Raw genomic sequence first — 16,134 nt, 5'->3', positions numbered from 1 at the left:
AAAGGCCCAGTGCAAAGTAGAGCCTCGTCCAGAGCAGTGCTGCAGCAGTCTGGGGTGTCCTCTAGGACTTTGCCTGGGCATAGGTGGGACTTTGCTGGACAGGTGACTGTGAGAGTTGGTAAATACCTGTACCACAGAATCCCCATCCCAGTGCCATCCCAAGGGACATAGGTGTATAGCTCGCTAGGCAAACAACTGGTTCCCTCAAAGCAGTGACCAGCGTATCAGTGCATTGTGTTAGAGGCTGGGTCTATGACTCTTCTGCAGGACATTGCCCTAATGGATGACCACCAGCGGGAAGAGTTCATTGGCAAGATTGGGATCTCCTCAGAGGAGAATGATGACAACTCTGATGAGAGTGCAGACTCTGAGCCACACAAGTACAGCTGCAAGAGGTGCCAGGTACTCAACACCCTGCCTCTAAGCACAGCAGAGGAGGAATTTGTGGCCCACAGCACTGTTGTATCCATCTTTTTTCCCTAAAGAAGGTTATGCCATATCGCCTGGGCTTAGGAATGATAACCATGGGCCTCACACTCATCAGAACCCACTTGTGGCTTGGCATGTACATAAGCGGGACTACTGACTGGGAGTGGAGCCAGGGTGCTGAGACTCGCTTAAGTAGCTTCACTGGCCTCAGACTGGGAATGCCCTGCCCCGTCTCTGTCTTGGCCCTACCAGCCTGAAGCTTGTCCATGTTATACAAGGCGGAGTGTATTCTTACAAGGAGGACAACTGATTTCTAAGCAGTTCATGACCTGAATTTCCTCAGCCTCAAAGCAGCAAGCTTTTGTTCATATCCACCACCCCAACTCGGGCATGAGTAACTGACCCTCCCCAGGGTGTCTAGCTGATACAACTATAGCAAAGATGCCCAGGGATGGCAGTGAGTCAGCAGCCTCCACCCTGTGTCCTTACAGCTCACCTTCGGTCGTGGGAAGGAGTATCTGAAACACATCATGGAGGTACACAAGGAGAAAGGCCATGGCTGTAGCATCTGCCACCGGCGCTTTGCACTCAAGGCCACCTACCATGCCCACATGGTCATCCACCGAGAGAATCTGCCTGACCCCAATGTGCAGAAGTAAGAGTCCAGGGGTCTAGGGAAGAGGGGCACTAGCCACAGTGCTTAGCCTTAGCAAATCACAACCACAGGATCCTCTTATTGCCAGATATTTGAGGCACCTTTCCTTCCTAATCATTTTCCTTATAGGAGTCTAACATTAATGTATGTTGGCCTAGTTGATTAGCCAGAACAACCTTTATACTATAGCTAGGGTTCATTAATGCTACCCCATGTCCAAAGTCAGGCCAGGGCTATGTAGTGAGCAACTGGATGACTGAATTTGTCTCTCAGGATTGCTGTGACCAACTACCTCACACTTCAGAGTACTGTAGCCTAGGGTCCCATATCTGGTATCTCAGGGTTGGCTTCTCCTAAACTTTCCTTGGCTAGCACATGGCGTCTCCTCTGTGTCCTCATAGGTTCAGCCTTCTTTCTGTACATTTCTGTCTCTTGTCTCCCCTTCTTAAGGATGAGGGCCACCACGGTGACCCCATTTCAGTCTGCTCTATAAATGCCTGTCTCCACAAATAACATGTTCTGGGCTAGGACAGCATCAACTATTTGAGGGACACAGTGCAGTCCATTATAGAAGCTGAAATACAGAACACCTTTTTGCCTCACCTCTATCAAGAAAGGAGCTCCTCGCAGCTGAGGATACCCTCCAGCAGATGAGGCCTTCAGAGTGGATGAGCCTCTCAGGTGATGAGCCCATACGGCTGTGTAGCTCCTGAGGTTTCTCTCTACTTTCAGGTACATTCATCCCTGTGAGATATGTGGGCGGATCTTCAACAGCATCGGGAACTTGGAGCGCCACAAACTCATCCACACAGGTTACATGCTCCTGCAAGGGTGTTTGGTGCCAGCTCACCTGCCTCAGCAACAGAATCAATCCCTCCATCACTTTCCCTGGATTGGAAAGTGTACAGACAGCCATACCTTGGTTCCCTCACACTGCATCCCAATTTCTCCAGCTTTAAACCTTGGCCTCCCCTGCCACTTGCTGCACCTCCCTCTTGACCCACCTGTGTCCACTCTAGGTCCTCAGGGCCTTCTCATGCCAAAGGCTCCCTCCCATAGAGCTTGGTGTCACTGTGCTTCTAGCTGCGACCTCTTTCTGCTTTGTTTGTTTATAGGGGTGAAAAGCCATGCCTGTGAGCAGTGTGGAAAGTCCTTTGCCAGAAAGGACATGCTAAAAGAACACATGCGTGTGCATGACAACATCCGAGAGTACCTGTGTGCCGAGTGCGGGAAAGGTGGGTGTGTGCCTGGAGCACCAGAAGGTCTCTCAGAGCTGTAGGGTGTCCCTGGAGTGGACACACCAAGCCACTAGAGCATGTTCAGCCAGCCTGCTTATGATCACTAAAACTCTATACCTGAACATAGATGTAGTCTGTGCCTACGACTGAGTGAGTGCCTGCTAGGAGTCATGAGAGTCTTCCTGGCAAAGGAGGGCGAGGGTCCCAGGTACAGGAAACTGTCCTCCTAAAAATCACATCACTTACCACAAAATCATCCACAAGACACCTATATGGCCTGCAAGAAAAGCTGGATGTTCCAAGTTGACAAAGTTTGAGACAGGGTCCGTGTAGCCCAGATTGGCCTCCTGCCAGATGTGTAGCCATGGATGACCTTCAGTACAACCTTTTCACCAAGCCCCTTCCTGCCTGCTTCTGTCTAGCTCTCCCTTTTCTTGACACATACTGTGTGGGTTCTCTCACCCTCTAGAAGCCCTGTGAAGCCAGGTAATTCTGTCTAGCACCTGTTCTCTAGTAGCTGGCACATAAATAGAACATAGCAGATATGAGAATAAATGAATGGAGACCATAAATAGGTGTTGGAACTGTGAAGTTGGAGTTTGTTTCAGTTGATTGCGGTTCTTTGCAAGAGAGACAAGCAGTGGCAGAAGACAATTCTGGTGGCATTGTTTTGGACAGAGCCTGATGTGATGGAGGCAGGGCCAGAGAGGGATCAAGAACAGGCCACTTACCTAAAGAATAGTCTGCTGGCTGGCCAAGCAGTGACTGAATCTCTCACCATGTATGGTGTTTGTCCCTGGGTGGGAGGGTGTGTGTGTGTGACATTATTAATTTGAGAATTGGGAGGAAAGGGGAATTAAGGTAAAATTGCTCTTCCATAGTTAGAAAGGCCTGGCACTTACCCAGCCAGGGACTGACAGCTGAGAGACTAGGGATGGGACTCATGCGCCCCCTGCTGGCTCTTGACTTGACAGGGCCTATGGCCCAGCTGAGTTGTCAGATCTGTTCTCCACAGTTAGAGACAGATGAAGATGGGTAGTAACAAAATGGGACTGGGTGGGCTGTTGTCCAGCTGAGGTTGGAGCTGAGAGTGGGCTCTGGGCACACTGCTCCCATTCAGCTGTGTCTTCTGAGGTGTCTCGGAACTGCACCAGGCCTGCCCTGATGTGTGAGCACTCTGGGTGTACTGCTGCTGCCAGTGGCCACTGCCACTCACCTAACTGGGCCTTGGCTGGTGAGGATACTTCACCCCTTTCCGCATCATCAGCCTGAAGTGACGAAGCTTTGGATTGTTTTGATACCAAACACTGACTGCAATAAGTTAAGAGTGTAGGTCTGGCAAGATGGGTGGTCAAGGTGCTTTCCATAGATGTAATGACTGTTTGACACCTGCATCCAGCAGGGTGGCAAGAGCTGATGCCAGAGAACTGTTTGACCTTCATGTTTCTACACTCACTCTCTCTTGATCTCACAAAGAAATATATAATTTTTGGTTTGTTTTCCAAGACAGGGTTTCTCTGTATAGTCCTGGCTGTCCTGGACTTACTATGTAGACCAGGCTGGCCTCAAACTCACAGAGAGCCACCTGCCTCTGCCGCCCCAAGTGCTAGAGTGCTAGGATTACAGCACCTGTGTGTTCCATCACACCTAAAATATTTTTTTTTAAATAATGGCTTAAAAAATTAGATCTAGTGTCCTCATCTTAGTTAACATTTATGTCATCAAGACAGACAAGAAGCCCTACTCATCCTGTACATCTCACTGCATCTTCTCAGGTGTTGTTGATACACTGCCATTTTAATGTCAAGGTAAATCTCAAGTGGCCTCCTGAGGTGGTAACTTTGTGGATCCTGCATCTGGTTAGAGTAGGACTCTCTGAGGTGAGGCCACAGCCTACATCTCCCCTGCCCATTCTGTGTCTGTTGAAAGTGTGCCCACTGGGTTCAGACATACTTCAGGGGAGTGGAATGGGACACTAATGGGACACTTGCCCTGGGGCAAGTTCTGGGGATGATGGCACTCATACTAATCTGTTTCCTGCAGGCATGAAGACCAAGCATGCACTGCGCCACCACATGAAACTGCACAAGGGCATCAAAGAGTATGAGTGCAAGGAATGTCACCGCAAGTTTGCACAAAAGGTCAACATGCTCAAGCACTATAAGCGGCACACAGGTGTGTCCTGTCCCAACTTTGCCAACTCTGCAAAACCAAATAGCCCTGAGTGGTGATATAGAGAGTTCCTCAAGGCTTCCTCTCTCTGTTCCTAACTGTCCTGGCTATTGTGGATTAGGTCTGCACATCTCAGAGCTCCCCCACTTCATGACCCTATGCATATAAGTAGGACTCCCATTGTAAAGGTGTCTATGCCAGGCACATTTTTATGAGTGCCAGTGGTCTCTGGCTGGATCCCTGGAAATCATAGTCATTTACTGGGGCACTCCATGTCTGCAAAGGGTCACAAACCCATCCTGCCACCAGTGTAAGATATTTTTTCCCATGTCTCTCTAGTGGGTTTGTTGTTGTGTTTTGGTTTTGGTTTTGGTTTTGCTTTTCCACCGTATAGTCCTTGCTGTCCCAGCACTCACTCTGTAGACCAGGCTTGCCTCGAACTCACAAAGATCTACCTGCCCCTGCCTCTCTGCTTCTCTGCCTCTGCCTCCGCCTCCCTAGTGCTGGGATTAAAGGCTTGTACTACCACTGCTACTGCCACCCCCGCCCCATCTGCAGCATGTTTTTTTATTTTTAGTAATAGCTATTCTAACTAGGGTGTGATGGCTCCTCATTGGAGCGTTGGTTTTCAGTTCCTTGGTAGCTGATGGTAGTAACCATTTTTTATGTATTTGTGTCTATTATAATCATTTCTGATTTTTAATGTAGATTTTTAATTGTTTCTAAAATTTTGGCTCATTATACATTGTTCATATTAACCATCTGTGAGATGACTGGCTGAAAGGTGTCTTCTCCCATGCTATCTGTTGTCTCTTCACTCTGAGAAGTTCCCTTTGCTCTGGACATGGTATGATATACAGTTTTGCTTGTGTTTCCTGGGCTTCAGGGCTCATCTCAAGTAGCATCGCTGCACCCATGTCCTGAAGTGTTTCTCCTAAGATTTCTTTTAGTACAAAGGTCTTATATTTAATCTTTGATCCATTCTAAGTTGGTTTTTGTAGAGATAAGAGTCAAGTTTGAAGCTTCTGCATGTAGACATCCAGTTTTCCTGGCACCTCTGTTGAAAGTCATGTGGCTGTATATGGCTTTATTTTATGATCTTTTGTGGATGTGTGTAGACATTTTAACAGTATTCATTTTTTACAGTCTATGAATCTCTCCAGTTTTTGGTGTCTGCAGTGGCTTTGTATCAGTGTTTAAAATTTTGTGCCAGTGAGAGGCATAACTTTTGTCATGATCTGTTGTGTGTCTGAAGACTGAACTACTGAGCACAGAATCCATGTCCTGGATGTAGTAATTCTCCTCTTCAGAAGCATGGGCTAAGTGTCCAACCTGACCCAGGACTGTTTTATTATAATTGTATTAGTACTAGTATTTAGTGTATATTTACTGTACAAAATGACAGGCTTCATAACATTTTTATATATGTAGATGATATATGTTTTCGTGGTTTCTTCCCTAGCAGATACATATTGTTGGTATATAGCTTGTTGTTTTTTGGGTTTTTTTTGTTTTGTTTTTTTTTTTTTTTTTTTTTTTTTTTTTTGGTTTTTCCTGAGAGGCTGGCCTTGAACTCATTGTGTAACTAAAAATGGTCAGGAACTGCTGACCCTCCTGTCTCTGCTGTCTTGAGTGCTGTGGTTACAGGTGTGTAGTGCACTGCCCACCTAGTTTATACAGTGCACAGAATCAGATTCAGAGCTTTATGCTTGCCAGATGAGTGCTCTGCTCACTGAGCCTTTCATCCTCTGCTTTCAGTTCTTTGTATGTGCATTTTTGTGTATTGGTTCTTTGTATCATGTAATTCTCCTAATTCTTTATCAGTTCAGAGGACCTTGGAATTTTCAGACTTTCCCACATGGAGACATGCTGTGTACAGATAGGGTGATTTGCCTTCCGCTCTTCCTGCATTTTTTTGTTTCTCTCTCGCCTAATGACTGCTAAAACTTGAAGTGCTTTCTTGGCTACAAGCATGGGAACCGACACCTTGTCTCCTTTCAGATTGCAGTAGAGCTTGCTTCAGCATCTCCCTTTGGTACAATGCTGGCTCTGAGTTTGCCATGCATAGCCTCATGCTGAGGTATGATCTTTCTGCACCTGGTTTGTTAATGTGTTATTTTGAAGGGACATTTGATTTTATCAAATACTTTTTCTGCATCTACTTGAGATGGTCATGAGATTCTGTGTCTGCTGATATTTTGGCCCTTCATTCTGTTGATATGCCATATCACATTTGTCAGTTTGCATGGATTGAACCATCCTTGAATCCTGGGATGATTCTGCTTGATTGTGCTCATCCTGAGATGTGCTGGTAGATAGTGAAAAACAATCCCTGGTGCTTTGTGTGACCACAAAAACTCCACAGTCTCTCTTAGAGACATTCCCATTCTTGCCTTGGGTCCTGGATTTCTGTTAATGTTTAATCTCTTTCATCATGTCTCAGAAGCTGCTCAAGGCATTTTGAAGCTAAGTAGTGTATAGGTGAATCACTCTGCTTAGAGAGACTGTTGCTGTCTCTACCCCTGGGCTCTCCTCTCTAAATCTCTGTTTTCAGGCCTTCCCAAATGTCTTCATTTTTAAAAATATTAATTTTTGAAGCCACAGTTTTCTGGGTAAATTTGAAAAGAAATACTAATTTTTGTTTATTGTGTTCTGAAAATGTACCATTCCCCTGAGGTACTACAAATCCTGAAGCATGAAGAGGCTGAGACATTCTCTGTGTATACTTACACTGAAAACTCACTAAACATGTGATACTGAACATGACTTTTCCTGCAGGAATTAAAGATTTCATGTGTGAATTATGTGGGAAGACATTCAGCGAGAGGAACACAATGGAGACCCACAAACTCATCCACACAGGTAACTGAGTCTCAAGGATGGTCCAGGCTCTGCCAAGTATGCAGAGATGAGAACACCTGTTCAGTTTCATAAACACTTGCAGAATAGGACTATCTTGGTTTAATCCCACCCCTTGGCTTCTAAATCTTACTGTGCCTTTCCAATGTCCATTCTTTGAGGACTAAGGTCAATTGTTCCTGCTAGTCTTGGGCCAGTGGTTTCCTACTGGTCTAAACAGGAGATGGTTTTCTCTAGAGTAGCAGAGGGTATTGTACACACTTGGCTTGGGAGATGACTGAAGCATTTATAGCTCTCTGCTAACTTGCTTTTCTCTTTTATATCTTACTTATGTGTGTGAGAAGTGGGCAAGCAGTGGACTTGTTCTGTGTGTGACAAGAAGTATGTCACGGAGTACATGCTGCAAAAACATGTCCAGCTCACCCATGACAAGGTTGAAGCACAGAGCTGCCAGTTGTGTGGCACCAAGGTGTCCACTCGGGCCTCCATGAGCAGACACATGCGGCGCAAGCACCCAGAGGTTAGCCTGGTGGGGGCCCATTCCCATCTCTCCATAGCATGGCCTGGTCTCACTGTGGGTTTGGGGTGCCTGCTCTGCTCTTAGACCCCTTTGTCCTGTTGCAGTGTGAGTTTAAGGTAGAGCCCTAGTCTTAACATCTCTAAATTGTGTAATTTTTTTTCTTTCTTTCTGAGACAGGATCTTAGCCCAGACTGGCCTAGAACTCACTGTGTATCTGAGGATGACTTTGAACTTCTGATCTTTCCACTTCCACTTCCCTGAGTTCTGGAATTTCAAGCATGCATCATCACACCCAGTTTTCTGTGGCACTGAGCCTTGAACCCAGGGCTACATGCATGATAGGCAAGCACTGAGTCAGCTGAGTCCCAGGGCAACCACCTTCTTCTCACAAAACCAGATAAAGAGTTAAAGTTACTAGACCCTAAAGAAGGGAGCCTTTCTGAGCATGAGGGTTCACAAAGAAGTTATGAGCAAAGTATTGCTAGATTTGAGCAGGGAAGCTCTTGGGATTTCTGTAGGGTTAAAAAAAAAAAAAAGCAAATGTAAACTGAACACCCACATGAGCTTTATTGCCTTCAACAGTTATATACTTTATATCAGTGACAACCATTCAATGAGAAAACCCAGTGTGTAGGAAAGGGAAGCCATGAAAGAAGAAATATGTATAGATAAAAGATACAGCAGGAAGCCTTCTGCTTTCCTGTGGGCCCTTGAAGTCCTGATGTGAGCGGGGGACACAGTCCTCAGAGGCCTCAGTGTTCTCTGTTGGCTCAAGTCACCCCCATGAATAGTGTACATTTTTACACTTTTTTTGTTTTTTAGCTGAGCAACAGATTTAAGGGCTCTAGGGGTGAGGTCAGATGTGTAGCTTTCCCCACAGTCTTGTAGTTTCTCAACACCTAGTTTCTTTGGTAGCTCACCTTTCTTCCACCTTCCCAGTGCATTCATTTTCTTCCCTGTGCTTGTGTCTGTTGCCTTACATAGGATTTAGTCACCAGCTATGAGATAGACAATGACTAGATAGCAGCTGACTAGTGTTGCTCACCCATGGATAGGATAGTGGGGCGGGTGGGAGGCCATGTGTGTGAGTGTCCCATGGTAAGGACCCTCTTGAGTGAGGCTAATAAAGGAAATGCGGCAGTAGGCCCTCACTTTGTCACAAACCTGACATGCATGTAGCTGCTGTAATACATTGAAGGGTACAGTGTTTGACCCACAAAAACCTCCTCTTGGTGGTTTCTGGTGGGACAGTCGTATTGCTCTTATCATAGCTCACTCAGCTCAGAGGATGCATTGATACCTCACTTAGAGCACATGTCAGGGAGACCACAGAAGGAAGACAGGAACCACAAGATAACAGACAGGTACCAGGTGTCCCCACCAGACTGGAGAATACCTCAGGGCTTGAGATGGGGTCAGAAGACAGGGTTGGGCAATGCCCTAGAGATTGTTCTAGAAACAGTTTCAAAGTCAGTTCTGAGCCCAGGAGTCACAGCAGAGTGAGTTTGTCAGTTAGCAGCCAGTCCCCTACAGCAGTAGATCTTGCACAGTGAGTTTAAACTCCTGTTGCATCGTCAGAGCAGCTACTGAGTGGGCACAGCAACCCCACTCACTGCCTTCTACCCCTTTTAGGTCCTCGCTGTTCGGATTGACGATCTGGACCACCTGCCTGAGACCACCACCATCGATGCCTCTTCCATTGGCATTGTCCAGGTAAGTGGTTGGTAAGGGGAAGAGGTTCCAAACACACCCCATTGGCCATGCCCTGCACATCAGCATAGTCTCACTGGGATTTGGTTGGCCTTCTTCCCAGAGCCTTCTAAACTGTGTCTTAGATTTGTTGTAGTAGCTATGAATTTAAATGTTCGGGTATTGATGATATATATGTCTTTAAAAAAGGCAGTTTGCAGGGCTGGAGAGATGGCTTAGCAGTTAGGAGCACTTGTTGCTCATTTAAAGGACTAGATTCAGTTCTCAGCAAGAATATGATGGCTCACAATTATCTGTAACTCTAGTTCTAGGGAAGCTTGTACCCTTCTGACATCTGCAGATACATTGTGCACATACATGATGCACATAATAAGTGCAAGCAATACTCAGCTCATAAAACTGGGGTTGGGGATTTAGCTCAGTGGTAGAGGGCTTGCCTAGAACGTGCAAGGCCCTGGGTTTGGGGCTCTCAGCTTCAGAAGGAAAAAAAAAGACAAAATAACACATAAAACAAACCTAAAAATATTTAATTGATCATTTCTATAAATTTTTATTATAATTATTAAACTTAACCATATTAGGCAAACTTAGATTTTTTTTTTTTAAGACAGGTCCTCACTATGTATACCTGGCTAGCCTAGAACACTATATAGACCGCACTGGCCTATATACACTATACTGACCGCACTGAACTCAACAAGCTCTACCTGCCTCTGCCTCCCCAGTGCTGAAATTAAAAAAGTATGCACCACCACACCAAGCTAAACCTCCAGCTGGCCACAGCCCATATTGCCAACACTCTCAGAGAACAGCAAGGAACAGGAAAATGCTTGCATAGTTTTAATCAAACATTTACATCCAGTGTTCCTGCTGCAGGCAGTGGCACACAAGCAATTTCCTTGATCTGACTTCCCCAGGAGGGAAATAGTTCTCCTTTAAAGAAGTTTCTTTTTAAATACAAAGTAGCCAGTTCCTGTGACAGCTTGATGCTCTGTGGGTGTATCTAGGGCAGTGCATGCTGCTCTGGTCCCCATCCACATGTAATCCACTGTTCTGGTGGGGTACTGATACCAATCTCCTCACAGCCTGCACTGGGCCTGGAGCAGGAGGAGCTGGCAGAAGGTAAAAAGGCTGCCAAGCGCAGCCACAAAAGAAAGCAGAAGCCAGAAGAGGAGGCGGGGGCTCCAGTGCCCGAGGATACCACCTTCAGCGAGTACCCTGAAAAGGAGCCAGAGTTCACAGGCAGTGTGGGTGATGAGACAAATTCTGCTGTGCAGAGTATCCAACAGGTTGGTTGATGCCTTTCTTTATAGTAGGTGACAGCCACCTCTGCAGGGGTAGCTTCTCTCAACTTGAGTCCTATCATGTGTCCATGTAGGTGTGTTCACAGTGGTCCCAACTCTTACCATCACTTTCCATGTAGGCGTCTTGTGCAAGCTGTGCCAGCTGAGACCTCCAGATCACATTTGGCATTGTTAATAACAGTGTGACACTCTAGCAATGAGAGACTGAAATACAGTTCTCAGTTGGGTACACCACCTGCCAAGGAGAAGAGCCTGGACAGCCACCAGCCACTGAGCTGGCTTCTCTGTGAAGTCTCTGCTTTGCTCAGTCTGTATCACTTATCTTTTGAGTCACCACTTCTTCCATAAGTGTGTCTTGATTTCGGAGATGACGATTCTGCAATAACCCTGATTGCCTTTCAGCAATAGGTATGAGGAAGCTGAAGCTGTGGCTTCCTCCATAGCTACACAAAACAGGCAGGTCAGAGGGAAGATGGAGGGTCAGCTTCCTAGGTTTTCAGACTAGCTTTGCTCATGTGAGAGAGAGATCTGTCTGGTGTGTGTGTGTGTGTGTGTGTGTGTGTGTGTGTGTGTGTGTGTGTGAGTGTGTGTGATCTATCTCTGTCTGTCTGTCATTGGAGTATGCACCTATTACACCTGGCTTTTATGTGGATACTGGGGATAACATTAAGGTCCTCATGAATCAGTTTACCAACTGAACTGTCTTGCCCAACTCTGGTCATGATTCTTGCCCAACTCTGGTCATGATTCACTCTTTTTTTCTGGCCAGGGACATTCATTTGACTTTTTTTTTTTATCGCTGAATTACCCCTGAGAACTGTCCATATTTCCTTTCTGTGTTCTACTAGTATAGTTCTCCCAGGACACTGTGTTCTGCTTTCACCAGTGGAAACCTTGATCCAGCTCCTTTGCCTGAGTATGCAGTTTTAGTGCAGACTGTGGCCTCCAGCAAAAGGGTGCTATGGAAGGTTCTGTCTCCTTTCTACAAAAACAACTCATTGTCTCTTTCTCCATGTGACTTTTGCAGGTGGTGGTGACCCTAGGGGACCCCAATGTGACTGTTCCATCAAGCTCTGTTGGCCTGACCAACATCACCGTGACCCCCATAACCACTGCAGCTGGGACTCAGTTTACCAATCTGCAGCCAGTAGCTGTTGGACATCTTACCAACCCTGAACGCCAGCTACAGCTGGATAACTCCATCCTGACAGTGACCTTTGACACTGTTAGTGGCTCTGCCATGTTGCACAACCGGCAAAATGATGTCCAGATCCACCCACAGCCAGAAACCTCAAACCCTCAGTCAGTGGCCCACTTCATCAACCTCACCACACTGGTAAACTCCATCACACCCTTGGGGAACCAACTCAGTGAGCAGCACCCACTCACATGGCGGGCCGTGCCCCAGACAGATGTGCTACAGCCGCCACAGGCCCCTGCAGCCCCACAGCAGACAGTGCAACCCCAGGTACAAAATGAACAGCAGCAAATGTACAGCTACTGATCTGTGGCTGTAAGAACAGGCTGAGCTGCAGCAGGGGCTCTGAGGTCTTGAGGTTTGTTTGCTGGATACCAAACAGGAAGAGTGTGCACATGGCAGAATCACTGAGGTTGAGTTAACATTACAGAGTTATCAGCTTAGCTGGTGACATGGCCTTTGGCAGGCAGGAGCTTAAGACACTCCATGGAATTCTGCCATGTGTTTCCCCAAGGTGGTGCAGCCTGGCCAGACTACAGTGTCACCCTCAGAGGTCTGTAATTGTCATGGGGCTCAGGGACACAGACAACAGGATCCTAGAGGCAGGTGTGATATCCCAAGAACCAGGGAGATTTGATCTGTTTTCTTTAGCACTCCAGTGATGAAACTAAAATATGGCTAGCCTTCTCAGGCAACACACAGAAGGAAACCCAGGTTTTTCCTTGCTCCTGGATTCACAAGCAGGGAGAAGTTAAGTAACTCTTCTCTGACGTCTCAGTTTGTTTCTCACAGAGATGTGGCCTGAGGCCTCCTATGAGAAGAATCATGAGGCCCCCAGCTTAGGTATAAAAGACATCTTGGGAATATCCATAGATTGATTTTTATGAACTGTCTGTTTTATTTCATAACTACGTTATGTATTATGGCCCTCTTGTGGCCAATATTGATTTCCTTTATTTTAGTATGATAAAGTCATTTGCACTGTAGGGTGTTGGTCCCTGTCCAGTTATGCACAGATGCCTTGTGTGAGGCCACACACAGTTGTGTGCAAAGTGAGCCCTCACGCTCAAATCCCGACGCTCCTCCAGAGCTATCTCAGGACTCTGCCATTCAAACGTATATATTACGGTGCAGTTAAGCCACAACCCTGAATGGGGGATGGGGAACGAGCCCATGTTTTCTTTCTTTATAAGCCTTAATTCCAAAGGTGGTTGTGTCTGAAAACCAATTTCCTATGAAATGGAAAAGTTTAGCTCTACAGGAAAGAAGCGTAGCTAGTGACTTAAACCCAGAGAGGTGCTTTTCTGTGGGTGGGGTGAGAGCAGAAGAGGCCATCATGACAATGAAGACAAGCTGGCCACACCAGCTCTGAGGGAACTTGGCCAGCACAAACCTATACCATCCCAGTGGCCACAGGTCAGGCTGCCATCATAATGTTCACAGTCCCAGCACAGAGACATAGAGAGGTGAGGTGAGAAGAAAGGAATTTGGTCTCGCTCTTATCAGTTTTTAATGTCATACAAAAGAAGAACATGCAGACTTGCTTTGTCCTTGGTCCTGTGTTTCATGGATGTATTCAGATGTGGGCAGCCATCCTACAGAGACCAAGGTAGTTAACCAGCAATAGGCAAAGGACACTGCTGTCAGCCTGGTGTCAGACAAGATGCTACTGTCTCAGGACCTCTTTCCAGAGAGGAAGCTTTGAGGGTGTGGCTGGAGCTTGTGTTACAAAGTTGGAGCCTAAAAAAGGGATGACATTTGAGGACAGGCCTGCAGGTGTGTGGATCACCTGGCCCACCCTCTCCACAGCCACACAGGCCAATCTCATCTCTTGGTGGATGGCATGCTGGGGGATTATTAGACTTTATTTATGACAGTTGTTCTTATGTTATTTATGTGTACAATTAACTACTTTGTATACAGTTCCCTTAGCAAATGAACTGGGATGGGGTGAACTGTTTTCTAAAACATTCCCTTTGTTCTCCAAATAAATAAAACTATTCCAGGAAACAATGGAAGCAGTGGGCAATCCACAGTCCCTATACTATTTTTTAAAAATTCAACCACGGTCCTCTTTGCTTTTATATAGCCTCTCAAAGATGAATGAGTTGAACCCACATGAGCATTGGGCTCAATCAAACATTCACTAGCATTTGTCTTTTTTTCTCTTCTCGATGAAATAAAGGCCGTTGAAATCATGGCCTTTGAAATCACATTTTTAATTTTTTAAAGATACGTTTTTGTGCCTCCTGCCAGGTTGTCAAATCCTGTTGAAAGGCAGAGCTTAGGTTGTACAAACCTCTCCTGCTGCCACTGTTTGCTTAAATATACAGAGACATCTACATCCTGCTGTTATAAGCAGGAACTCAGTTAAAACCAGCCTTTCTCCCCAGTGTCTGTGACACATGGTCTCACCAGAGTCATTGACTGAGGCAAGCAGGTTGTCTTAGCATGGTTACAGCCACTCTACATATAGAAAATGGATAGCAAAACAAAGGCATCTCCACACTCCAGGTTCCCTATGTATATTGACCATTGCTGATTAGTAGGGAGTGTCCAATTTCTTTTTTTGGACTGGTCTAAGGTGGGCACAGCTATTTGTCCAACAAGCCCTGTGACTGTGTCTTGGCTCATATAAAAAAATGTATCAAAGTTTACACCTTGTGAATGGTGATGCTATAAGGTCACATGTAATGACAGGATGAATCTTATAGTTGGAGCACAGGGCTCCACCCTCTGTGATGGTGTTAGCAAGTGATATGTTCTCAGGAAAAGAGTCTGTGCCAGGCACCCTCTCCTGTGTCTGGCATGAAAGCCCACTGAAAAATACCTTCTCATGGAAGGCAGATCTTTCATCCTTCACATCATTCTCAGTATCCAAAGGAAGAGGCACCTCTGACTCGTGTAGATTTTGAGGATTGTCAAGACCATTCTGCATCTGTGAGGGTGTTTTATGTTATTGTATGGTGAATAAAGGTGCTGTGACCTGTGTTTTTCGATTGCTGGCCCTCTACTCTCCTGATGAAGTTGTGCCTGGTAACCTTTGAAAATGGCTCTGGCTCCTGTTGTAGGTGATGTTTTCATTTCCCTGCAGGCCTGAGGTGTATGTTTGAACCATTTGAAACATCCTGAAATACTGTGAGAAACTTTGCTACGAGTTACAATGTGGACTTCTTTCTAAAGTTGAGGTCAGAGAATGGCCGCCAAGTAGAACTTGGCAAAGCTTTTCTGTGGGTCGGTGGTCTTAGATAGCCCCTTACTGATTAAATATTTGATGATAATGTTCTAATTTGTCCCTGTGGGTTATATGTTTTGAAAGTCTCGTGTACCCCACACTGGCTTTTAACTCTGAACTCCCAATCCCCCCTGTTTGGACCTCCCAAGTACTAGAATTATAGGTATGCACTGTTATGTCCAGCTAGGACTCCTTTTAAAGTCACAAAACACCTTTGTTATCAGTCCTCTGAGGAACTGAACCACCAAGACTATATTTCACACATCTCAACATCTGGTAGCAGCTAGCTCTCCTGCTGCTGACACCTATTTAACCTCAATAGTTATGGGCCCTCCCTGGGGGTCCACGCTTGTATGTCTCTCTGCATTCAGCAGACTGGATGTACCAGTGGGAGAGATGTGGCAACCCTTACTCATTTCCACAGCTGATCTGGTAGCACCATAATGTACCACATGGTACTTTCCTTTAGACACATGATCTGAAGTCACCTGACAGAACTTAAAGGAGGGCCTACCTGGGCTCCAGTTTCAGGTAGTACAGTCCCTCCTGAATTAAAAAGTTGGATGCCTGGAACAACTTGGAAAGTTGGGTGCCTGGAACAGCTTCATCTGTAGTATCAGAAACTTGTATCAGTTTTTCCCATGAGTCTGTGGGATACATTGCAGATTTGAACCATAACATTTTTTGTCCCCAAACCCCACTGACTCATGGTTGTCTCACAATGCAACTACATTCAGCTATAAGAGTCCCAGATCTTTACAACCCCAACATTGTTGAAGAGTAAATACTGAGATTCGAGACAGCTTCTGAGACA

At 46.0% G+C, this 16,134-nt stretch overlaps 1 protein-coding gene across 6 annotated transcripts in view; it reads left to right on the top strand.

The window, feature by feature from the left end:
• The window catches only part of Prdm15 (PR/SET domain 15), a 59,522-nt gene extending 44,438 nt beyond the window's left edge, over positions 1–15,084 (top strand). For 3 of the 6 annotated variants that reach the window (XM_060370846.1, XM_021657364.2, XM_021657366.2), the window contains exons 15-24: positions 268–402; positions 921–1,084; positions 1,817–1,896; positions 2,200–2,319; positions 4,366–4,497; positions 7,273–7,356; positions 7,698–7,873; positions 9,506–9,586; positions 10,669–10,872; positions 11,915–15,084. In XM_060370846.1, coding sequence (XP_060226829.1) covers positions 268–402; positions 921–1,084; positions 1,817–1,896; positions 2,200–2,319; positions 4,366–4,497; positions 7,273–7,356; positions 7,698–7,873; positions 9,506–9,586; positions 10,669–10,872; positions 11,915–12,391 — 1,653 coding nt within the window. In that variant the 3' untranslated portion in view covers positions 12,392–15,084. Of the gene's footprint in view, positions 1–267; positions 403–920; positions 1,085–1,816; positions 1,897–2,199; positions 2,320–4,365; positions 4,498–7,272; positions 7,357–7,694; positions 7,874–9,505; positions 9,587–10,668; positions 10,873–11,914 lie in introns of all 6 variants that reach the window. The other 3 variants (XM_060370845.1, XM_060370844.1, XM_060370843.1) reach the window with 1 other exon arrangement.
• Positions 15,085–16,134: the final 1,050 nt, after the last annotated feature.

Source organism: Meriones unguiculatus, chromosome 17 (genome assembly GCF_030254825.1).
Source record: "Meriones unguiculatus strain TT.TT164.6M chromosome 17, Bangor_MerUng_6.1, whole genome shotgun sequence".
In the NCBI taxonomy this organism is placed as follows: Eukaryota; Metazoa; Chordata; class Mammalia; order Rodentia; family Muridae; genus Meriones; species Meriones unguiculatus.
Note: the sequence above shows the minus strand (reverse complement) of the source record. Positions and strands in the feature narration are given on the sequence as shown.